Source organism: Berghia stephanieae, chromosome 3 (genome assembly GCF_034508935.2).
Source record: "Berghia stephanieae isolate SIO BIC M18660-M18661 chromosome 3, UCSD_Bste_1.3, whole genome shotgun sequence".
NCBI lineage: Eukaryota > Metazoa > Mollusca > Gastropoda > Nudibranchia > Aeolidiidae > Berghia > Berghia stephanieae.
In genome coordinates this window covers 31556275-31580089 of record NC_088362.1, presented here as the reverse complement: position 1 = coordinate 31580089, position 23815 = coordinate 31556275, and the positions used below count along the sequence as shown (strand labels likewise).

At 35.5% G+C, this 23815-nt stretch overlaps 1 protein-coding gene across 3 annotated transcripts in view; it reads left to right on the top strand.

Annotated features, from left to right (window-relative positions):
- LOC144967535 (potassium voltage-gated channel subfamily KQT member 1-like) overlaps nt 1-23815 on the top strand; it is a 192025-nt gene that overhangs the window by 161194 nt on the left and 7016 nt on the right. For all 3 annotated transcript variants that reach the window (XM_078904922.1, XM_078904920.1, XM_078904921.1), the window contains 11 exons: nt 3738-3816; nt 7537-7633; nt 11995-12120; nt 12829-12939; nt 13865-13960; nt 15585-15712; nt 17023-17159; nt 18241-18334; nt 20311-20386; nt 21158-21252; nt 23515-23611. In XM_078904922.1, coding sequence (XP_078761048.1) covers nt 3738-3816; nt 7537-7633; nt 11995-12120; nt 12829-12939; nt 13865-13960; nt 15585-15712; nt 17023-17159; nt 18241-18334; nt 20311-20386; nt 21158-21252; nt 23515-23611 — 1136 coding nt within the window. The remainder of the gene's footprint in view (nt 1-3737; nt 3817-7536; nt 7634-11994; nt 12121-12828; nt 12940-13864; nt 13961-15584; nt 15713-17022; nt 17160-18240; nt 18335-20310; nt 20387-21157; nt 21253-23514; nt 23612-23815) is intronic.

Here is a 23815-nt window from a genome sequence, read left to right as displayed (position 1 = left end):
CTCGTGGAATACTGGCCTCAGATATTTTGGAACGCAGTATAGAAGACCATTACTATCAATGTTATACTTCTACAACTTTCCATGCTTTTATGTTCCTGCCCCCCCCCCATCCCTTCTCTCTCTCTCTCTCTCTATCTTTCTCTCTCTCTCTCTCTCAGCACTCTCGAAGACCATTACTATCAATGTTATACCTCCACAACTTTCCAAGCTTTTATGCTCCTGCCTCTCTCTCTCTCTCTTTCTTTCTTTCTCTCTCTCTCTCTCTCTCTCTCTCTCTCTCTCTCTCTCTCTATAGAAGACCATTACTATCAATGTTATACCTCCACAACTTTCCAAGCTTTTATGCTCCTGCCTCTCTCTCTCTCTCTCTCTCTCTCTCTCTTTCTCTCTCTCTCTCTCTCACTCCAGAAGACCATTACTATCAATGTTATACCTCCACAATTTTCCAAGCTTTTATGCTACTGCCTCTCTCTCTCTCTCTCTCTCTCTCTCTCTCCCTCCCTCCCTCCCTCTCTCTCTCTCTCTCTCTCTCCCCTCTCTCTATCTCTCTGTGTGTGTATGCGCGTAGGGGTTTGTGGAGGTGTGCGTTTAAGTAAGAGAGATTGGGTTTTCGAAACTGTTTTGAAACGTCATCTTCATTTAGATATTTAAAATCATTTATCATTTTGAAATGTATATATTATTATTGTATTAATATATTTTTGTCTATCTATCCATGTCTTGTATATTCAATTTCAAATATTGCAAACCAAATGACAAATTGCCATTTATTTGGACAATAAAGATAATATTATTATTATTATTATTATTATTATTATTATTATTATTATTATTATTATTATTATTATTATTATTATTATTATTATTATTAATTATTATTATTATTATTATTCAATATGTTTTAATGACATTAGAGATGCTCATGTACTTCTGAATTTTTCGTAGTAGTAGGTTGGTCTTAATCTATCTATCCTCCCCCCCCCCCCCCCCCCCGCCCCTTCAACCAATCCAAGTTTGACGTCAACCACGGCTTCCTGTTTTATAATTTTCTGTAGGTTTCTCTGTCAACTTTTTTGTATTTTTCTCTTTCTCTCTGAGATTTCGTGCCTTCCAAGTCCAACAACTAACTGCCAATAAATGTTGTTTTCTGGTATCCTGCAGTCTAGGGATTTCAACTGACAGCACTCCGTCGCGCCGACTGTCAACTTTGATTAAACTTTTTAATGTTTTGATATTCCTCTCTTAACTCCCTCCTTACAGCAGCCATTTTCAGGATTTCCCCAAAACTTCACACCCAACTAACACAAAAATATATTTTTTATCAATCAAACACAATGACAGTAAGTTCTTGCCATAGATAATTTCTTTAGTAAAACATGCTCAACAACACACTGTTGTTTTTCTTTAAATTTTATAATAATAATAATAATAATAATAATAATAATAATAATAATAATAATAATAATAATAATAGATCTTTATTGTCCATAAATATGGCAATTTGTCATTTAGTTACACTTGTTATAATGTTAAACGATAACTGTAAGATTGAACAGATATTTCACTCCTACTTATTTTCTCTCTCTCTCTCTCTCTCTCTCTCTCTCTCTCTCTCTCTCTCTGTCTCTCTCTCTTTCTTTCACACGTGCGATATACACAACATAAACATATTCATTTCGTAATCAATTTGTTACGATTGTGGCAATTCGACACCAAAAATTATCATCATTATCAATTGGTCAGTTAATCTTACATTAAATAAATTAATCAGTTAATCAGTCAACGAATCAATCCTTGGTTTTTCTGTACCATATGAAATATTCAAAATTTTTATTGCTGATGGAACGAACGTTGATTTATACTTGTTAGTTCTACATTTAATCTGACAAAACCTTCTCCCAGATGGTAAAAGACTAAATTCATGGTATAAAATATGTTTTTTATTGTTGGTAATTGAGAATGCTTTCCTTTCTATTGCTTTTCCATGAATTCTTTCTACTCCATCAAGAGGATGGTTTATTATTTTTGATGCCTCTTTGATAGATTTTGAAATTTTTGATTTATCTTTAAGTCGGCATCCTCCAAACCATATGGTGCAGCCAAACGCAATTACACTTTTAATCAATGAGTCATAAACTCTTAACATAGTTTTCTTCCTTACTTGAAATGTTCTCAATTTCCTTAGGATGTATAATCTTTGGGCAACTTTCTTAGATATTATATTAATATGTTGAGAGAAATTGAGGGAACTATCAATGGTTATTCCTAAATATTTAAAATAGTCAACTATCTCAACATCATCTTTACCGATCCCCACACACTTTAAGTCGTTTTTATTTTTTACACCAAACACCTGTTCTTTCGTTTTTTTCAACATTTAATTCAAGCTGATTTTGTTTACACCAATCGGTGATTATATTTATTTATTTGAAGAAATTTGAAGAAGAAAAATGTTGGTTGTATCGTAACGAATGTGACGATTTTCCTATAGTTGGTAAGGAGAGGGTTATCGAGTGCGGATTATAATATGTGACCCAGCGTTTCAAAACGGTATTATGTCGGGATGAAGCAGATGCTAAAAAAGTCAAATTAAAGCTGAACTGGTCAAAAATATGAATTATTGGTATTTAGCACTCTAAAATATGATATTCATTTTCCTCAATAAATCATATAAACTCAACGCAAGTCTGATATTTCTGGCTACAAATTCAGTTTTCAGCATCTTAATCATCCCGACTTAATACCGTTTTGAGACGTTGGGTTGTAATAATATTATGATGCATTCGGTTATAGTGAATTTCCGTTATAGCAAGATTATTAACTTCCAATTTCCTCACTGCGGACGTGTAAAAAAAAAATTGAGCTTTTATATAGTGCAATACCAATAAGGTGCTCAAAGCGCTTAACATGGGGTCCCTGTCCAAAAGCAACACTTAATATGTAGGACGAGATATGACGCCTGTTAGGCGATATTACAATTTTTTTCCCAGACAGAGACAACGCTGCTAACGTCCTGGTACTCATTTGACACCTGAGTATGGTGAGAGGATGTGTGTAAAGAACCTTTTCAAAGGACTTAACTATGCGCCGAGCAAGGCGAAGACTGGAGGCGTAGACGTTCCGTGTTTTGGTATTTTGTTCCCTCTTTTTGTGCGGCTATGTTGTCTAGTGGTATGACACTCGCTTTGGGATCGGAGGTCATGGTTCGAGCCTCGCTCGGCACATAGTTGAGTCCTCGGAAAAGGCTCTGTACTCACATTCTCTCATTATACTCAGGTGTAAAATGAGTACCTGGCCGTTAAGAGTGTTGTCTCTGTCGGGGAAAAACATTGTAATATCGGCTCACACGCGTCATGTCCCGTCCTACACGTTAAGTGTTGCTTTGGCCAGGGACCCCTTGTAAAGCGCTTTGAGCACGGTTAGTGGATATAGCGCTATATAAAAGCTCAATTTAGTTTAAAAAAAGAACAAAATACCAAACATACGGAACGTTTCGGGCGTAAAACCCTACTTCAGCATTCTTGTTGGCTGAAGAATTGTTTTGAGGCCGAGACGTTGTGTGTTTTGGTTTTTGTTTATGTTTGTTTTTTTGTTGTTTTTTTTTATTAAGCTGTTTTTAAAAATTGATTTTTTGTTGATTACTTTTTACAGTCCAAAAAGCTTCTAGCAACTTAGTATCATTGTTGACCTCTGTTATTAAGGAACTAGAACTATTTCTGTTATTTCTTATTCTTCAGATTTTACTGTAGTTGTAGCTTCCATTGTAGTTCTGTCTGTTGGTTCCAATGGACAAGTATTTGCTACGTCCGCTATCAGGTAAGCCATTACACACACACACACACACACACACACACACACACACACACACATATATATATATATATATATATATACGAGTAATATATATATATATATATATATATATATATATATATATATATATAATATATGATATAAATAGAAAGGGAGACAGAGTGGAAGAGAGCTAGGGGGGAGTAGAGAGAGAGAGGGAGCTAGAGAGATAGTGGGAGGGAGGGAGAGGAAGAGAGAAGAGAAGAGAGAGAGAGAGAGAGAGAGAGAGAGAGAGAGAGACGTTTGGTGAAAAGAGAGAATAGGGGGGGGGGGCGAGAAACACACACAGAGAGAGAGAGAGAGAGAGAGAGAGAGAGAGAGAGAGAGAGGGGGGGGGGGTAACGAAGAAAGAGATAGAAGAGGGGAGAAGCGGAGGATATAATATATATATATTATATATATATATATATATAAGAGAGAGAGAGAGGAGAGAGAGGAGAGAGAGAGAGAGTAAGAGAGAGAGAGAGAGAAGGGGAGAGAGGGGAGAACTGGGTGGAAAGAAATAGAAGGTGGGGGGCAGGGGGGGGGGGAGAGAGAGAGAAGGGGGAGGAAAAAAGAGAGGTAAGTTGGGGGTGGGGAAGGATAAAGAGAGAGTAGGGGATGAGGAGGAGGAGGAGGAGGAGGAGAGAGAGAGATAGATAGATAGATAGATAGATAGAGAGAGAGAGAGAGAGAAGGGGGGGGGAGAGGAGAGGGAGGCAAGAAAGTGATAGAAGATGGGGGGGGGGGGGAGAGAGAGGAGGGGAGGAAAAACGAGAGGGAAGGTGGGGGGGGGAGGATAAAGAGAGAGGAAGGGAGGTCAGAGAGAAAGAAAGAGAGAAAGAGAGAGAGAGAGAGAGAGAGAGAGAGAGAGAGAGAGAAAGAGAAAGAGAAAGAGAAAGAGAGAGAGAGAGAGAGAGAGAGAGAGAGGTGGGGAAGGAGAAAAGATTGTAATGATAAGTAAAAAAGATGAACGAGAGAAGATGTTCAAGACATGTGTCAGATTAAAGAGACAAAAAACAAAAAACAAACACGATTATAATCAAAACAAAACAACGCTATATTTTGTTCTATTTTAAGCCACCAAATATATTACTTAACATATCAAAAAAACACTCGGTAACCGAGGGCAATGGTGAATTATGTCATATATTAATGATATCACGGGTTATTTAATTCCACAAACTACCAGCCTTGCGAGTAATAATAATAATACGCTATGCTCATACTTCATGGTGCATTTGGTCGTTCTCGCTGACCTGCCTTCAGGATAGCCAGATTAATTTTGCAGAAAAATAAATTTAGCCAAAGTCACAGAAAAAATGCCAAAAAGTCTTTTTAAATATGCCAAATTTTTCAAGACATTAATTTTCTTTTAAAATCGACTTAAAAGTTAAAATAAATCTTCATTAATTTTCTATCGTAGCTGTCGTTTAATCATAGCCTGACGCTGGTCAAAAAATGACGTCAAGAGACAAGTATTTGGCCGCAAAAGAAAACAAATCGTGAACTGTTTTCAATAAGTCAAAAATAGAATCACTTGTTTCCTTGAACTCTACTAACGAAACTCACAAGATACTGCACAAAATTTTAAAATGACGTCACACTATAAGTCCTTGAGGGTTCTAGTGTAAGGCTATAACTTCTTTTCCTGTTGAAACGAGTAAGGAAAAATCACTTTGTCTTGTCAGTTGAAGGATGGAAATTTGTTTATTATGTGCAATTTGTGTTCATTTGATTTATCAAATACTTTTTAAAAATTTTAACAAAAAACTTTTATATAGAACAATATCCACTAAACGTGCTCAAAGCGCTTTACAGAGGGTCCCTTACCAACAGCAACACGTGACATATATAGACCGAGATGTGACGTCTGTTAGGCAATATTATACATATGAGTACGATGAGAGAATGTGAATAATGAGCCTTTTCCAAGGACTCGACTATGCGCCGAGCGAGGCTCGAACCCATGACCTTTCGATCAGAAAGCGAGTGTCATACCACAAGACCACATAGCCGCTTGAGTAAAATTAAGTGAGTTGAGAATCGTGCCCCAAAAATGACAATATCAAATCTAATTTTCACATGCCAAAGATTCAGCGTAAAACACTTTTAAAAACAATCAGAAAGATAACAACAGCAACAACAACCAACAAACGCCAGGTTTATGGAATTTGGCATTAAAATAAGCCAACTTGACAACCACGCCTGCCTTATCAACTTTTCGCACCAATGCAACTTTTTAACGCCTCAATCAACGTCACACTGCACCCAGATGCACCAGATATAGAAAGTTTTCATAATAATTTGCTCCGATTTCGATCACAATTTGGCTGGCTGAAAAAGTATAGATAGTATGCAGATGACGTCACTCAGGCCTTTGTTATTGATTTTGCCATCCGCGTTTGTGAGTTGTTCTCACTAAACTGTATTAACAAATCTATAAAAGTTCATGGTTACACAGAGTTTGTGTGTTGGTCCGTTATACTTCCGGATGGCAATGTTGTAAACTCCTTGGCCAAGCGCATTCTATCTATAGTAAACTTTTTTTTCTACGTTTGTTTTTGGAATTTTAAGAAAAGGAAAAAAAAAACCCCAAAAAACAAAGATCATGTTAAAAATAAAATAAGATATGAAACACTGGCCACAAATTTAAAGAAAAGCAAAAACAATAACAACAACATCACCAGCAACAACAATATCATCAACAACAACAACATCAACAACAATATCATCAAGAACAACAACAACAAAAACAATATCATCATCATCATCAACAACAACAACAAAAACAACAAAATAATAACAACAACAACAACAACAACGACGACAACATCATCAACAACAACAACAAACATGAGCATTTAGTATAGCGTAATATCCACTAAACGTGCTCCAAGCGCATGTTAATTAATACAATAACTTTTTAAAAAAAATTTTAACTAAACTTTCTTTCTTCATTTTCAAGGGGTGTTCGTATAAAGTATTACACTTGTTTTAAATATAAAGAAAAAGAGAAAAATGTTAGATTATAAAATATTGTAAAACATATCTACACCGGGTATTTACAAATTAAACATTTTAAAAAATCAAACAAAACACTTTTTTCCTCTTCATTTAGATACTGCTATTAAAAAAAAAAGTTTTGAAAAAAAATCAAATTAGAAAAATAATGAAATAATATATATTATAAATGCAACAATTAAAATTAAAACTAAAATAAATAAAGAAAAAATAAATCTAAACTCTTTTTCCTCACTTTTCAGATAACTTATTTTTTCTCTATGCTTGTTTGAAAAAAAATGTTAGAAAAAGGAAAAGAAGATCAATTTAGATAATAATAATAGAAAAGAATTCAATAGTCTGATGTCACATCCGCCCGACAACCAGCAGCTTGGTTCTAAACAAAGAAAATTGGTACTCTTTATTCTTCATGCTGGCTAGAACTTTTTCACATGTCATGTGATCAGAATGGATAAAAGTCAAAACATGGTCAGATTTATGATGCTTTTCTCCTCTGGATACACTTTTATGCTCGTCGGAGAAGTATGTCATAAGGGCTTCCGCCATTGTTCCGATAGTTTAGAACCAGTTACTGAGTTACCATGCGTCATTACGAGGAAAGTGACGTCACGACTGTTGAATCATAATAAAACTAAAACGTTGAAGGTCTTAAAACTAAACTTTTAATTTTACCTCCTCCAGGGGTGTCCGATTTTTGCAGATACTTCGGATGCTTCATGTTGATAGGCAGGGCGGAACGTGGCGACTCTTGGGCTCTGTTGTCTACATCCATAGACAGGTAAGTTGTAATTATAGATCCATAAAACAAGATGTTCAACGACACGTCTTGTTAAACTGGAGATCAGATGAGAATTCCTTTTTAAAGTCAAGAGTAATGCGCAAAACTGAATATAACAGCTTCATCCATTCATCCATCCATCCACCCACCCATCCATCCATCCACCCATCCCTCCACCCACCCATCCATCCACCCACCCATCCATCCACCCATCCATCCACCCACTCATCCATCCATCCATCCACCCACCCACCCATCCATTCATCCATCCATCCATCCATCCACCCATCCATCCACCCACTCATCCATCCATCCAACCACCCACCCATCCATTCATCCATCCATCCATCCATCCACCCATCGATCCTCCATCCGCCCATCCATCATCCACCCATCCGCCCATCCATCCATCCATCCATCCACCCACCCACCCATCCATCCATCCATCCATTCATTTAACCATCCATCCACCCATCGATCCTCCTCCATCCATCCATCCATCCATCCACCCACCCATCCGCCCATCCATCCATCCATCCATCCATCCATCCACCCCTCCACCCATCGACGTATCAACCCATCCACTCATCCACAAACCTGCACACCTCCCCCCCCCCCCTTTTTTTCCCCCCCAGTCCAATTCTTCCTTCACTCCATCGATCTGGCCCCAACAACCCAACATTTCCTTCCATTTATTTTATCAATTGTCGATCCCGGATATGAATTGATTTCTATTTATAAGCAAACACCAGCATCACAACAGGGGACGAACATCTGATTAAAATTAGTCGATTTCCTATTCCCATCTGATTGTATATTATAATATTACAGCATTTGCTAGTCTGGGACGACAGGAACATGTAGTATAATCTACACACCATCCAAATCATAGGCAGACGAACATTCTCTCCCCCCCTCTCTCTCTCTCTCTCTCTCTCTCTCTCTCTCTCTCTCTCTATTCCTCCACCTCATTCTCCTCCTTCTACTCCTCTTCTTGTTCTCCGTCATCATCATCATCATCATCATCATCATCATCATCATCATCATCATCATCATCATCACCACCGTCATCATCATCATCATCATCATCATCATCATCATTGTCCCCTCGCTGTTTATTGATGTTGATAATGTTGTTATTGCTGTGTTTTCTTCTTGTTCTTCCTCTTGTTGTTGTTGTTGTTGTTGTTGTTGCTGCTGCTGTTGTTGTTGTTGTTGTTGTTGTTGTTGTTGTTGTTGTTCTTCTTCTTCTTCTTCTTTTTCTTCTTCTTCTTCTTCTTCTTCTTCTTCTTCTTCTTCTTCTTCTTCTCTTCTTCTCTTCTTCTTCTTCTTCTTCTTCTTCTCTTCTCTCTTCCTCTCTCTCTCTCTTCTCACTCTCCCTCTCTCTCTTCTACTCTCTCTCTCTCTCTCTCTCCTCTCTCTATCATTATATATATATATATATAATATATATATATATATATATATATATATATATATATATATATCAAGTTCAATGTTTTAAAAAAAAGTGATACTAACCTGCTAGAAGCTTGTGGATAGTAAAAAGTAATAAACGTTTCTTTGTATTTACATCCCAAACTTTTTATACAGAAAGGCAAGCCGAACAGTTCTCTATCATCGATTTGTGCTTTTTCTTTTTTCAGAAATGTATTTATATCTTAATTGTCTTTTTTTTTTGTTGGCTGAAGACGGGTTTTGAGCCTGAAACGCTCCATGTTGTTTTTTTTTGGTGTTTTTCTGTTGTTGTTGTTGTTGTTCTTTTTTGAAGTTTAAAAAAATGAATAAAATTGTTGGTCTGAAAAACGGCAGTAATTTTTAAAAGAAAGAATTGCATCGTGACGTTGTCTGAAGAAGGGTTTTAAGCCGGAAACGTTCCGTGTTTGGTTTTTTAATATTCTTTTTTTTTTTTTAAGTTAAAGAATAAATTTCTGGCCAAAAATGAATATAATTGTTTGTCTGAAAATCGGCAGTAATTAAAAAAATAGAAATGAAAGGATTGCATCGTAATGAATTTGGACAGAAAGCTCTGTTGTTGGAAACTATGTCGCATCCACTTAGTGATTCTAGATCACGTTTTATTACGTAATTCAATTCCAAAGTTAACAGCGATCTATATATTCTGACGTGAGTTCACCTGGCTTTTAGAAAAAAATAAATATTCCAGAGTTATCATTTGATTGACGTGCACCAATTTGCTGGTCTGATAAACTGAAATAATAGAGAGGTTCAGCAAATCCATGGGCTTGAGAATTGGAATCAATAGTCTGATGTCACGTCGCCCAGCAACGGCGGCCATAAAAAAATTGAGCTTTTATATAGCGCAATATCCACTTAACGTGCTCAAAGCGCTTTACAAGGGGTCCCTGGTCAACAGCACATTTAACATGTAGGACGAGACATGACGCCTGTTAGGCGATATTACAATTTTTCGGACAAAGACAACGCTGTTAACGGCCAGGTACCCATTTTACACCTGAGTACGGTGAGAGAATGTGAGTAAAGAGTCTTTTCCAAGGACTCAACTATGCGTCGAGCGAGGCTCGAACCCAGGACCTTCCGATCCGAAAGCGAGTGTCATACCACTAGACCACATAGCCGCACATAGTGGTTCTAAACAAAGAAAATCGGTACTTTTTATTCTTCATGCTGGCTAGAACTTTTTCACGTGTCATGTGATCAGAATGCATAAAAGTCAAAACATGATCAGATTTATAATGTTTTTCTAGTTTGGGTACACTTTTTTTTTGCTCGTCGGAGTATTTCATAAGGGCGTCCGCCATTGTTCTAATAGTTTAGAACCAGTTACTAAGTTACTATGCGTCATTACGAGGGAAGTGACGTCACAACTGTTGAATCCTATTAACACTCAAGACCTATCTATCACATGATCGCTGTCCTATTTAAAACTGGGACGCACCCTGTGACGTGTGCAAAACATTTAACAATAGATAACCTTTGAATTGGTCTCATTGTTGTTCTGGAAATACTCTCACATGGACGAAAATATTGTCCATTACAATGTTCAGTAAAATAAAGGGAGAAAACGACTTATAAAAGATACAAAACAAAGTGATGTTTCGGCCTTTGGCCTTCTTCGGATAAACAAGAAAAGGAAATATGTTATATTACATTGACGTAATTGTTAAAATATCACAGGTAACAATGTGTGAGTGAGTGTGTGTGTGTGTGTGTGTGTGTGTGTGTGTGCGTGCGTGCGTGCAAGGGAAGCAGAGAGAGAGAGAGTTAAAGAGAGAGAGAGAGAGAGAGGGAGAACGAGAAAGAGAGAGAACAAGAAAGAGAGAGAACGAGAGAGAGAGAGAGAGAGAAAGAACGAGAAAGAGAGAGAGAGAGAACGAAATGAGAGAACGAGAGAACGAGGGAGAGATAGAGAGAGAGAGAGAGAGAAAGAAAGAGAGAGAGAGAGAGATAGAGAAAGAGGGAGAAAGAAGATAAGAGAGAAGAGATAGAGAGAGAGAGAGAGAGAGAGAGAGAGAGAGAGAGAGAGGGGGGGGGGAGAAAATCGTTCACTGTATATTTTATAAGAGTCATTTTTACTCCCTTTATTTTACAATACATTTCATTGACTCATTCATTAAGGCCCCTCTAGATCTGTGTCCATTACAACAAATGCTGACTGTAATTGTTGGTTTTTTTATTTTTTTATCAGACCAGGAAATACGTGCATTTAGAGTCAAATAAAAATCACAAATGTGACCCAACGTCTCTCAACGGTATTAAGTCGGGATGATTAAGATGCTGAAAACTGAATTTATAGCCAGAAATATCAGACTTGTGTTGAGTTTACTTGCTTTATTGAGGAGAAATAATATCATGTTTTAGAGCGTTAAATACCAATAATTCATAATTTTGACCAGTTCAGCTTTAATTTGACTTTTTTGGCATCTGGTTCATCCCGACATAACACCGTTTTGAAACGTTGGGTCACAAATATGAGTAATAAAGATCTTGAAAAGTGTGTATGAAACAGTAAAGAACAGTAAAGAGGGATGTTTTCAATTCCAGGCCGTTCGTTGAGCACGCTTAGTGGATTTTGCGCTTTATAAAATCTCAATTATTATTATTATATTATTTATATTATTATTATTATTATTATTATTATTATTATTATTATTATTATTATTTATTATTTATTATTATTATTATTATTATTATTATTATTATTATTATATTATTATTATTATTATTATTATTATTAATTATTATTATATATTATTATATATTATCTATTATTATTATATTATTATTATTATTATTATTATTATTATATTATTATTATTATTATTATTATTATTATTATTATTATTATTATTATTATTTATTTATTCTATCTATTTCAGGAACTGATCACTACGTTGTATATAGGGTTTCTAGGACTCATTTTCTCGTCATACTTCGTGTACTTAGCAGAGAAAGATGCTGGAGAGGATTTCAGTAGTTATGCGGATGCCCTCTGGTGGGGTGTGGTGAGTTTGTGTAGATTTATGTTATATCCATTCATCTACTAATCAATTAATCTATCCATCTATCTATCTATCTATCTATCTATCTATCTATCTATCTATCTATCTATCTATATATCTATTTATCTATCTATCTATCTATCTATCTATCTATCTATCTATCTATCTATCTATCTATCTTCTGTCTGTCTTCGTCTGTCTGTCTGTCTGTCTGTCTGTCTATCTATCTATCTATCTATATCGTGTGTGTGTGTGTGTTTGTGTGTTTGTATGTGTGTGTGTGAGAGAGAGAGAATGCGAATGGGTTCGAGTGCGCGCGCGCGCGCGCGTGTGTGTGTGTGTGTGTGTGTGAGAGAGAGAATGAGAATGGGTTTGTGTGTATGTGTGTGTGTGTTTATGTGTGTGTTTGTATATGTGTGAGAGAGAGACATAGATAGATAGATATATAGATGGATAGATAGATGGATAGATAGACAGACAGACAGACAGACAGATAGATAGATAGATAGATAGATCGATAGATAGAAAGACAGACAGATAGATAGTTAGATAGACAAACAGACAGACAGAAAGATAGATAAATGGATATATAGATAGACAGATAGATAGATAGTTAGATAGACAGATAGACAAATAGATAGATAGATAAATAGATAGATAGATAGAGAGTTTTCCCCCATATCGAATTGGTTTTAACCTCTGCCCTTTCAGATAACAGTGACAACGATTGGTTACGGTGACACGGTACCAAAAACTTGGCTGGGTCGAATAGTCGCTTCCTGTTTCTCCGTCTTCGCCATCTCTTTCTTTGCCTTGCCCGCGGTAAGTTGACTCTTTCTATCCTTAAAAAAGATATATTATTATTATTATTATTATTATTATTATTATTATTATTATTATTATTATTATTATTATTATTATTATTTTATTATTATTTATTATTTTTATTTTTATTGTTATTGTTATTATTATTATTATTATTATATATTATTATTATTATTATTATTATTATTATTATTATTATTATTATTATTATTATTATTATTATTATTATTATTATTATTATTATTATATAATCCAAGAAACATAACACAGTAATTACTGAAATCGATAAAGGATCAAGCAGAGTTTTATCCCTTGATTAAAGGAAGGTTGGAAATAGATATGGTGTAATCTCATTTTGATAAATTTGTGAGAAAACCCTATGAATACTTTTTATTGTTTTATTGTCTAGCACTTTCCTTTCCCGGAGAAAAAAAAATATCTCCATTGCATCTGAGATCCATACCGATACAAATAAGGGGCACAACTGCGTTTATCTTTCATCACTGCGTGTTCGAAAGGAGTTTTATCCCTTGACAATCCGAAAGTTAAGAAGCACTTTAAATCGACTTTCTGAGACAATCATTCATACGATACCGTGATTGTTGTCTCAGATCCGTCATCATTAATGTTGATGATGACGACGCCGACAATGCTGATGATGAGGATATTGAGGATGATGATGATGATGATGATGATGATGACGACGACGCCGATGATCATGATGATGATATTGATGTTGATGATGATGATGATGACGACGAGACGATGATGAGGATGATGATGATGATGATGATGATGATGATGATGATGATGATGATGGTGATGATGATGATGATGATGATATTGATGATAATGATGATAATGATCTTTTCAACTCTCGTGTTTATTTCGTTTTTTGTCTTTGTCTCTCCCTTTCTAACAGGGCATCTTAGGCTCAGGGTTTGCATTAAAGGTCCAACAAAAACAACGACAGAAACATTTCAACCGCCAAATTCCAACCGCTGCTTCTCTCATACAGGTGACTCCCTTAGAACAATAAAAAAAGTAGTCCTTCAAAGCCATTGTGCCCATGGAGCCGGACTTTATCCCGGTTTCTATAGCGTGAAACGGACAATAGCAGTTGTTTGCTATTTTTTTTTTGCATAGGACGATAGTCTGTCGCAAAGGACTTTCCGTCATATCTAACAGACTCAGCTACCCATTTACTTCTGGGTGGACAGGGGGAGGGGGGGTTGGGTCAGACTGCACCCGGGATCGATCTTGATTGCTCCCTTTGCGTGTGAAGCAAGTACTCTACCAACTGAGCTATCGGGACCCCCAACTCCTTTATAGACTCCTCTAATAAATATGTTACCCACCTCGTCAAACTGGTATTGCGTTTAGATGAACCAAATAATCAAACGTCAAGTTCAAGTCAAATTTTTAAATTTCTCTTTTAGCTTTAAAAGTATTTCTATTCTTTCTTTTTAATTCAAAAAATGTAGGCATAAGTTTCCCTTTTTAACTAGAGCTTTTATAAGCTCAATATCCACTAAACGTGCTCAAAGCGCTTTACTAGCGAAAGCAGATTACACTTGGGCGATATTACATTTGCGACAGACAACCTGTGTCGCCAGGTACTCATTTTACCTGATCACGGTGAGTAATAGACTTATCCAAATCACTTGCGCGAGCGAGACTTGAACAGGGTTTCATCGAACGAATGCATCACAGACCACACAGGCACTTTCTTAAATTTAATTATCTCTTGTTAATAGTCAAACGTTTGAGGCGATGGTGAAAATGTGATCGCAAAAGATATGTCGATAGGGTTGCAAAGTGATAGAAAGTCAATCGAAGGTGGGAGCAGGCTTGGTTGTTGTCGCGTAAGTCTTGCTTCGTGCGGTGTGATCTTGTGGTATGACACTCGCTTTCAGATCGGAAGGACCTGGGTTCGAGCATAAATGAGTCCTTGGAGAAGGCTCTTTACTAACATTATCTCACTTTACTCGGTGTAAAATAGGTACCTGGCCGCTAGCAGAGTTGTCTCTGTCCGAAAAAACGTAATATCGCCTAACAGGCGTGTTGTCCCGTTTAATATTTTACGTGTTGCTGTTCGCCAGGGACCTTTTGTAAAGCGATGTAGGCACGTTTAGTGGATATTGCGCTATATAAAAGCTCTTTTTAAAAAATGTCGGATTAAGGGTTTGCAAACGTGAATATATAGTAAATTCAGAAAAGAATGTGGAGCAGGCACTTATGTTGATAAATACAAGAAATGAAGTGATTGGAAAAGTGCCAGAAGACAGTAGAGAATAAAAACTTCGCGGCGATGGGGGATTCGAACAGGCAACCTTACTGGTACGACAACTCGGCCTGGCCGTGCGAGGGTAGCTGTACACTCGAAGCCATCCGACACTCCAAAAAAGTGGTAACCACTGTGTCTATCTTGAACCCCTGCTCTCCTGACCTCTTGAGGTTGAGGTCATGGGTCAATGTTTTTGTTTATCCATCTTAACAACGCCACTACCACATTATCTCATTCGTCTGTAGTGTTTCATTCATCCTGTTTTGTTGATAAAGGGGAAACCCGAAACGACAATTTTATCTTTCGTATATTATATTGAATCATTCCACATTGTTATTGATTGTTTAATCCCCAGTGCCTTTGGAGATGTCATGCCGCTGACCCCAGCTTTCAATCGACTGCCACATGGAAGATTTACGTGCAGGAAAAAGCCTACAACAAATCGTTTATGACCAATTCAAACTCATCGTCCGCTCTTACCAGGTTAGTTCATATATAAAATTCAAATTCAAGTTCAAAACATTTATTTTAGGCCATTGGCCAATAGTCATAACAATTTTCTGAACAAATTATTCTAATAATCATAATAATAATCAAGGGATAACATTCTTTTCGTAAAATAGACGAGCAATAATAACAATAACAACAACAACAACTAATAAAGATGATAAATATAATAATAATAATATAATAATAAATAATAATAATAATAATAATAATAATAATAATAATATAATAAAATAATAATTGAAAATAAATAAATAATTTATGGATGATGATGATGATGATGATGATGATGATGATGATGATGATGATGATGATGATGATGAATGTGATGATGAATAATAATAATAATAATAATAATAATAATGAAAATAATAATAATAATAATTGATGATGATGATGATGATGATGATGATGATGATGATGATGATGATGATGATGATGATGATGATAATAATAATAATAATAATTATAATAATAATAAACCAAAAACGTTAGCCTTTATACAGGGCAATATCCTCTAAACGTGCTCAAAGCGCTTTTCAAGGGGCTCCTAGGCAACAGCAATACATAACATTTAGGACGAGATGTGTCGCTTGTTTGGTGATATTACATTTTTTATCACGACAGAGACAACGTTGTTAACGGCCATGCACTCATTTTACACCTGAGTACATTGAGAGAATGTGATCAAAGATCCTTTTCCAAGGACTCAATTATGCACCGCTCAGACCGAGATTCGAACCCCTGACCTTGCGATCCGAAGGCGAATGTCATCCCACAAAACCACATAATTGAATGAGTGAATGCATGAATGAGTGAATGAATGAATGAATGAATGAATATATGAATGGATTATTGAATGAATGAATGAATGAATGAATGAATGAAACTGACGTTGCTCTACTCTTTGTTATTGTTTTTAAACAAACAGTTGAGAGATCAAGTTGCCCTTCATTCAGAGCTGTTAGGCCCAATGGAGCCGGAGCTTATCCCAGTTTCTACAGCGTGAAACGGACAATATCAATTGCTTGCTTTTCTTTAGATAGGACGCTAGCCTATACTGCAGAGTACTTTCCGCCAGATCTATCAAACCCATCTACTCATTAACTGACGGGGTCCGAAAAAGTATCAACTCCCCCCGGGATTCATCTTGGTCCCTTTGGTCTTGTGAAGGGAGTGAGCTATTCAGGGAGATGTTATGACTATTGGCCACTGGCCTAAAATAAACATTTAAACATACATATTTGTCTCTGATTGTCTAATAATTTTATTTTTGCTGGTTCTAGATTGGCCCGTAGAGCAAGTCTAAAAAGAAGGCGGGGCATAAGAAATTCCACAACCGGAAGTATAGGTTTGGAGAGGCAGGAGTCGTGGAGGTCGTTGCCAGGGATACAGGAAGCTCCTCAATCACCAAGGACGCCTGGTAAGCCATACACACTGTGAGGTTTTGTGGTCTAGTGGTATGACCTGTAAGGTCCCTGGTTCGAGTCCCGCTTTAGGCGGCGCAAGGTTCAATCTTTTTAAAAAATATTAAATTGAGAAATTTGGGAGCAGGCACTGGTGTATGAAACAGATCTGAAAAAGTGTTTAGAAAACAGTGTCAGACAAAACACGAAATAAAAAAAACAAGAAAAAAAAAAGAATCCCAAAAATCTTTTCTTTTTTTTTTTACTGGGGTGGGGGGGGGGGGGGGGTTGGGGAAGGGGTCGGGGGCGGTGTTGTGTTGTGGTAAATTGGATCTTGATGTTCAATGTTAAATTAAAGTGCGGCTATGTGGTCTTGTTGTGTGACAAACGCTTTCGGATCGGCAGGTCCTGGATTCGAAACCCGCTCGGTGCATAGTTGAATCCTTGGAAAAGACTCTTTACTTACATTCTCTCACCGTACTTTGGTAGTGTAAATTGAGTACCTGGCCGTTAACAGCGTTGTCTCTGTCGAAAAAAAATGTGTAATATCGCCTAACAGGCGTCCTGTCTCGTTCTATGTTACGTGTTGCTGTTGGTCAGGGACCGTATGTAAAGCGCTTTGAGTACGTTTAGTGGGCAATGCGCTATATAAGCTCAAGTAAAAAAAAAAAAAAGTTAAATTGGATTGTAGTAGTCCTTCAGAACCATTAGGCCCACGGAAATTTACAAGTAAATTTTACAAGTATGCTTTTCTTGATTTTAACTAAAATTTCCTAGTTTTTGGTTTAGACCTAAATTTTCTAGGCTTTTTGTTTAGATATACTTAAATTTTCCACGACTTCTGTTTATCCTTAAATTTTCCATACATGTTTATCTATACTTAACTTTTCCACGATGTTTGTTTATACCTAAATTAATTTTCCACACTTTTTTTTTCGGTTTATACCTAAAGTTTCCATGCTTCTGTTTATACAAATCGTCCATGTTTTTAAAAAATACTTAAACATTCGTAGCTTTTGTTTGTTTTGTCAACGCTTAAATATTCCACGCTTTTTGTTAATCTTAAACTTTTCATGCGTTCTATTTCTATCATCACAGGCACGCCATCCAAATCATCTTTAGGGAGATTTTCACTTGAACCAACCGACTATGAGGCGGAAGAATATGATGACGTCATATATAAACCGGAACAGTGAGTCGTTCATTTACTTTCGATTCCTATTTTAACTCTCTTCTTCTTACCAATCAATTTCGGGAATTTCCCAAAAAACCTTGCACCTAACCGACATGCATGTACTTACTTATTTACAGGTCTGATAACACAACTCATTATGGGCTCGTTGTTGTAAAGGAAATACTCTCAAATCAATCAAAATGTTGCCCATTACAACAATGTTAAATCAAACCTGCGTTTGGTTATCAGACCTGCCAATATGGACATCTAGCCCCCATTCAACATGCACACACATAGACACACACACACACATACACACACACACACAATGGATTTTTCTTTCATTCACACAATCTATTGTGTGTGTGTATGTTTGTGTGTGTGTCTGTGTGTGTATGTGTATGTTGAATGGGTGCTAGATGTCCATATTGGCAGGTCTGATAACCAGAGGTAGGATTGATTTAACATTGTTGTAATGGACAACATTTTGATTCATTTCAACATTTCAACATAAAAAAAATTGAGCTTTTATGTAGCGCAATGTCCACTAAACGTGCTCAAAGCGCTTTAAAAGGGGTCTCTGACTAACAGCAACACGTAACATGTAGAACGAGACAGAGATTGTTATGTTCGAGCTATGTGGTCTTGCGGTATGACACTCGCTTTCGGATCGAATGTCCTGGGTTCGAGCCTCACTCGGCGTATAGTTAAGTCCTTGGGAAATGCTCTTTAATCACAATCTCTCACCGTACTCAGGTGTAAAATGAGTACCTGGCTGATATTAGTTAAAACGTTGTAATACCACCTAACAGGCGTCATGTCGCGTCCAAATTGTTAAGTATTGCTGTTAGCCAGGGACCCCTTGTAAAGTGTATTGAGCACGTTTAGTGGATATTGCGATATATTAAAAGCTCATTTTTTCATATTTTACTGATGAAAGATGTAAGACAAGCGCATACCGTCAACTGGGGATACTTTGCTTAAAGGGGAAACTTTGCCTCATGAATTTTGGACCAATAAGAGATTATTTAGTTCTGTGGCAATTATTTTCTTTGTTAAGAATTTAATTCCCTTCAACGGGTACAATGACTACAACAAAGCTTAGATTCGTCAAAATGCTACAAATTCACAGAGGCAAAGTTTCCCATTACTAGCGCTTTAAACTACTAGAGCTTTTTATATAGAGCAATATCCACTAAATGTGCTCAAAGCGCTTTACAATGGGTCCCTGACCAACAGCAACACGTAACATATAGAACGAGACATAACGCCAGTTAGGCGATATTACAATTTATTTCCGACAGGGACAACGCTGTTGACGGCCAGGTACTCATTTTACACCTGAGTACGGTGAGAGAATGTGAGTAAAGAGTCTTTTCCAAGGATTCGACTATGCGGCGAGCGAGGCTCGAACCCAGGACCTTCCGATCCGAAAGCGAGTGTCATACGACTAGACCACATAGCCGCATTTGCCCCTTGAGGCAAAGTAACCCCAATAGATGGTAATTAATTTGATTTATTAAAAATGAAGGTGCCTAAATGAGCCAATAAAATGAAGAGAAAGATAAAGTGATTAAATTTGACTCATATATAGATAGAACGAAGATAACGTCACTCAGGCCTTTGCTATTGTTTTTTTGCCATCCATGTCTATGAGTAATTCTCACTAAAGTGTATTAACCAGACTACAAACGTTTAAGATTACACATAGTTTTGTGTGTTGGTCCGTTGTACTTCCGGATGGCAATGTTGTGAGTTTCTTAGCCAACGCGCAGTATCTATACTGGAAAACTCACACAGACACACACACACACACACACACACACACACATATATATATATATATATATATATATATATATATATATATATATATATGAGTCACATTTACTCATTTTATCTTTCTCTCCAATTTAATTTATTACTTGTCCGATGTTATTCAAAATCATTCATTGTCTTATATCCACCCCCTAACCCCCCTTCCACAAACACAGATTAACAGAATCTCACAAAGCTATGATTAGAGTCATCAGAAAATTCAAATTCTTTGTAGCAAGAAGGAAATTTCAGGTGAGACAGTTTGCTTCTAATAATAATAATAATAATGATAATTTAAAAGATTGAAAAGTGTCTTACTTAGGCTTATGCTTTTACTTATGCTTAGAGCAACGTATAATATTAAAATAATAATGTGCAATTGAATGTAAGCATCAATTTCATATTACGAAAACAGATAACATGGACGTTTCGGGTTCCCCTATTATCAACAAAACAGGGTGAATGAAACACTGCAGTTGAAAGAGATACCTGATGTGATAGTGGCGTTGTTATTTTGAATCATTCAGACGCGTATTATAAAATTTGGCCAGAAAACTCGTCCTTCAACTATCGATCGATTTAAATGACCTTCATTTGTCAAAAAAACAAACAAACCCAGCTTCGTTGAATACCACGCGAAGTCCCAGGTTTGAGAGTTTTTGCCAAGATGAGGCTCATTTAAATCGCCCGAAGGACGAGTTTTCTGGCCAAATTTAATAATCCGCATCTATCCAGCAAACGGCTGTTATCTGGTCCAATAAGGAGACAGCCATTTTTCAATGAGATTATGCTATAGATAGAACGAAGATGACGTCACTCAGGTCTTTATTATTGTTGTTTTGTTTTTTTTTTGCCATCCATGTTTATGAGTAATTCTCACTAAACTGTATAAACCAGACTACAAAAGTTCATGGTTACACGAGAGTTTTGTGTAATGGTACGTTATACTTCCGGATGGCAATGTTGTGAGCTTCTTAGCCAAGCGCATACTATCTATTAACTTTATCTTAATTTCCATTACAGCAAGCTCGTAAACCTTACGACGTCCGAGATGTAATAGAACAATATTCCCAGGGACATCTCAATATGATGGTTAGGATCAAGGAATTACAACGAAGGTAAATGGAACTTTTTTGTATGCAACACTCGTTAAATTATATGTTATAATCATAATAAATGTTATAAATCATAATATATATGTTATAATCATAGTATATATGTTATAACCATAATATATAATTCGTTATAATCATAATATATATGTGATAATTATAGTATATATGTTATAATCATAATATATAATATGTTATAATCATAATATATATGTTATAATCATAGTATATATGTTATAATCATAATATATATTATGTTATAATCATAATATATATGTTATAATCTTAATATAGATGTTATAATCATAATATATATGTTATAATCATAAAATAGGTTAAAAATCATATTTATGTTATAATCATAGTATAGATGTTATAATCATAATATATAATACGTTATAATCAAAATATATATGTTATAATCATAGTATTTATGTTATAATCATAATATATAATATGTTATAATCATGATATATATAATATGTTATAATCATAATATATATGTTATAATCATAATATATATATGTGATAATCATAATATAAGTGGCGTGGTTGCACACAAATGTAATGGCTTATGATCGTATAATGTCTTTTTGATAGATCGTAATGATATTTCTTTGATTGTGTTATAGATGTTAATAATTGAATTCAACTCAATATCCAGATTCCAAGTTTCATTTCTTACTGCTTTATTTGTTTGATAAATTCGAAATCCAAATCAAGTAGCATGGTCATAATTCAATCAGTTTCATAAATTCCAAATCCGTAAAATCAGTCCAAATGTTGTTATTTTGACTTTGAACCATTTTCAATATTCGTGGAATATTTCTATGTCTGTAAATGCAAATAAATGATGGAGAGCACAAAAGGTTTTAAGTAAAAACGTGCAGCTCATAGCAAAGTAGAATGCAGAATAGAATAGAATAGAATAGATTAATCCCGATTTGAACAGAAACACTCTGTTTTGTAACCCGTTCCCACAATTCCTTTAATCAAAGGTCAGTTTTTACGCCCAAATAATCAAAGGTCGCACGGCCAAATAATCCGTACGCCCAAATAACAAATACGGTACGCCCAAATAATACTGTTTGCCTAAATAATAAACACAAACTTTAATTTAATGCTTTTCTTCCCAAATACCAAGTAACACCGATCAAAGAAAGTAATTTTCTAGTTCTCCATATAATGACCAAGTATAACTGATATACAAGCACCGTGAACTCATTAAACCCACTTGCTGTAAGCTAACTCTCTTACAATATGATTTGTTATAATCATAATATATATATATATATATATAATATTATAATATTATATATATATTATTATATATATATATGTATTAATCATAATATATATGTTATAGTCAATATATATATATATATATATATATATATATATATATATATATACACACACACCGACACACACACACACATATATATATATTATATATATATATATATATATTATATATATGTTATAATCATAATATATATGCCTACATTAAACAATGAATTAAGCTGACGTCGATTAACACAGTTACTGATTTTGACCGCCAGTCGGGTGATTAGTTCTCAGTAAACTCTCCCAACAAGACTGTAATCGTTGAAGGTTATATAATATTAAAGTTTTGTGGGTTGGTACAATTGGTCTGGCGAGCAGAACTTGTGAGTATTTTTCTTAATCGCACAGCATCAGTACACTTGAGAAACAGAGCACCTTAAATATGACCTCTCAAACCAGTATCATATCAATAGATAGTATGCGCTTGGCTAAGAAACTCATAACATTGCCATCCGGAAGTATAACGGATCAACACACAAAACTATGTGTAACCATGAACTTTTTGGTTAATACAGTTATGTGAGAATACGCTTCAACTTAGTAACTGGCTCTACAGTATCGGAATATTGGCGGACATCCTTATGAAATATTTCTCCGACGAGCATAAAAGCGTATCCAGAGGAAAAAAAATCATTATAAATCTGATCATGTTTTGACTTTTACATATTCTGCTCAAAAGACATATGAAAAGTTCTAGCCAGCATGAAGAATAAAAAGTACAGATTTTCTTTGTTTAGAACCACGATGGCCGCCGTTGCTGGGCGACGTGACATCAGACTATTGTATCCAATTACTCATAACATGGATGGCAAGATACAATAATAAAGGCCTGAGTGACGTCAGCTTCGTTCTATCTATACTTCTTGATGGTAATCAAGCGCAAACTATTTATAACTCTAAATTTTTTCTCCATCGATTCAGACTTGATCAGACCATCGGGAAACCCATGTACACCGGCAATGTCAAGGACAAAGAAAAACTGACGCTTTGTTCAAGGGTGTCCAATATGGAGCACCAGGTTAGTGGCAAAAAAAAAATAATTTAAAAAGCTACCAAAAACAATCAAAAAACACAAATAAAACAGACGAAACAAATACGAAACTGACAATAAATAAAAATATATGGAAATAAACTATAATAATAATATAAAATAATTGATAATTAAATAAATAAATAAATAAATAATAAATTATGGATAGATATACATTAATTACATTAAATA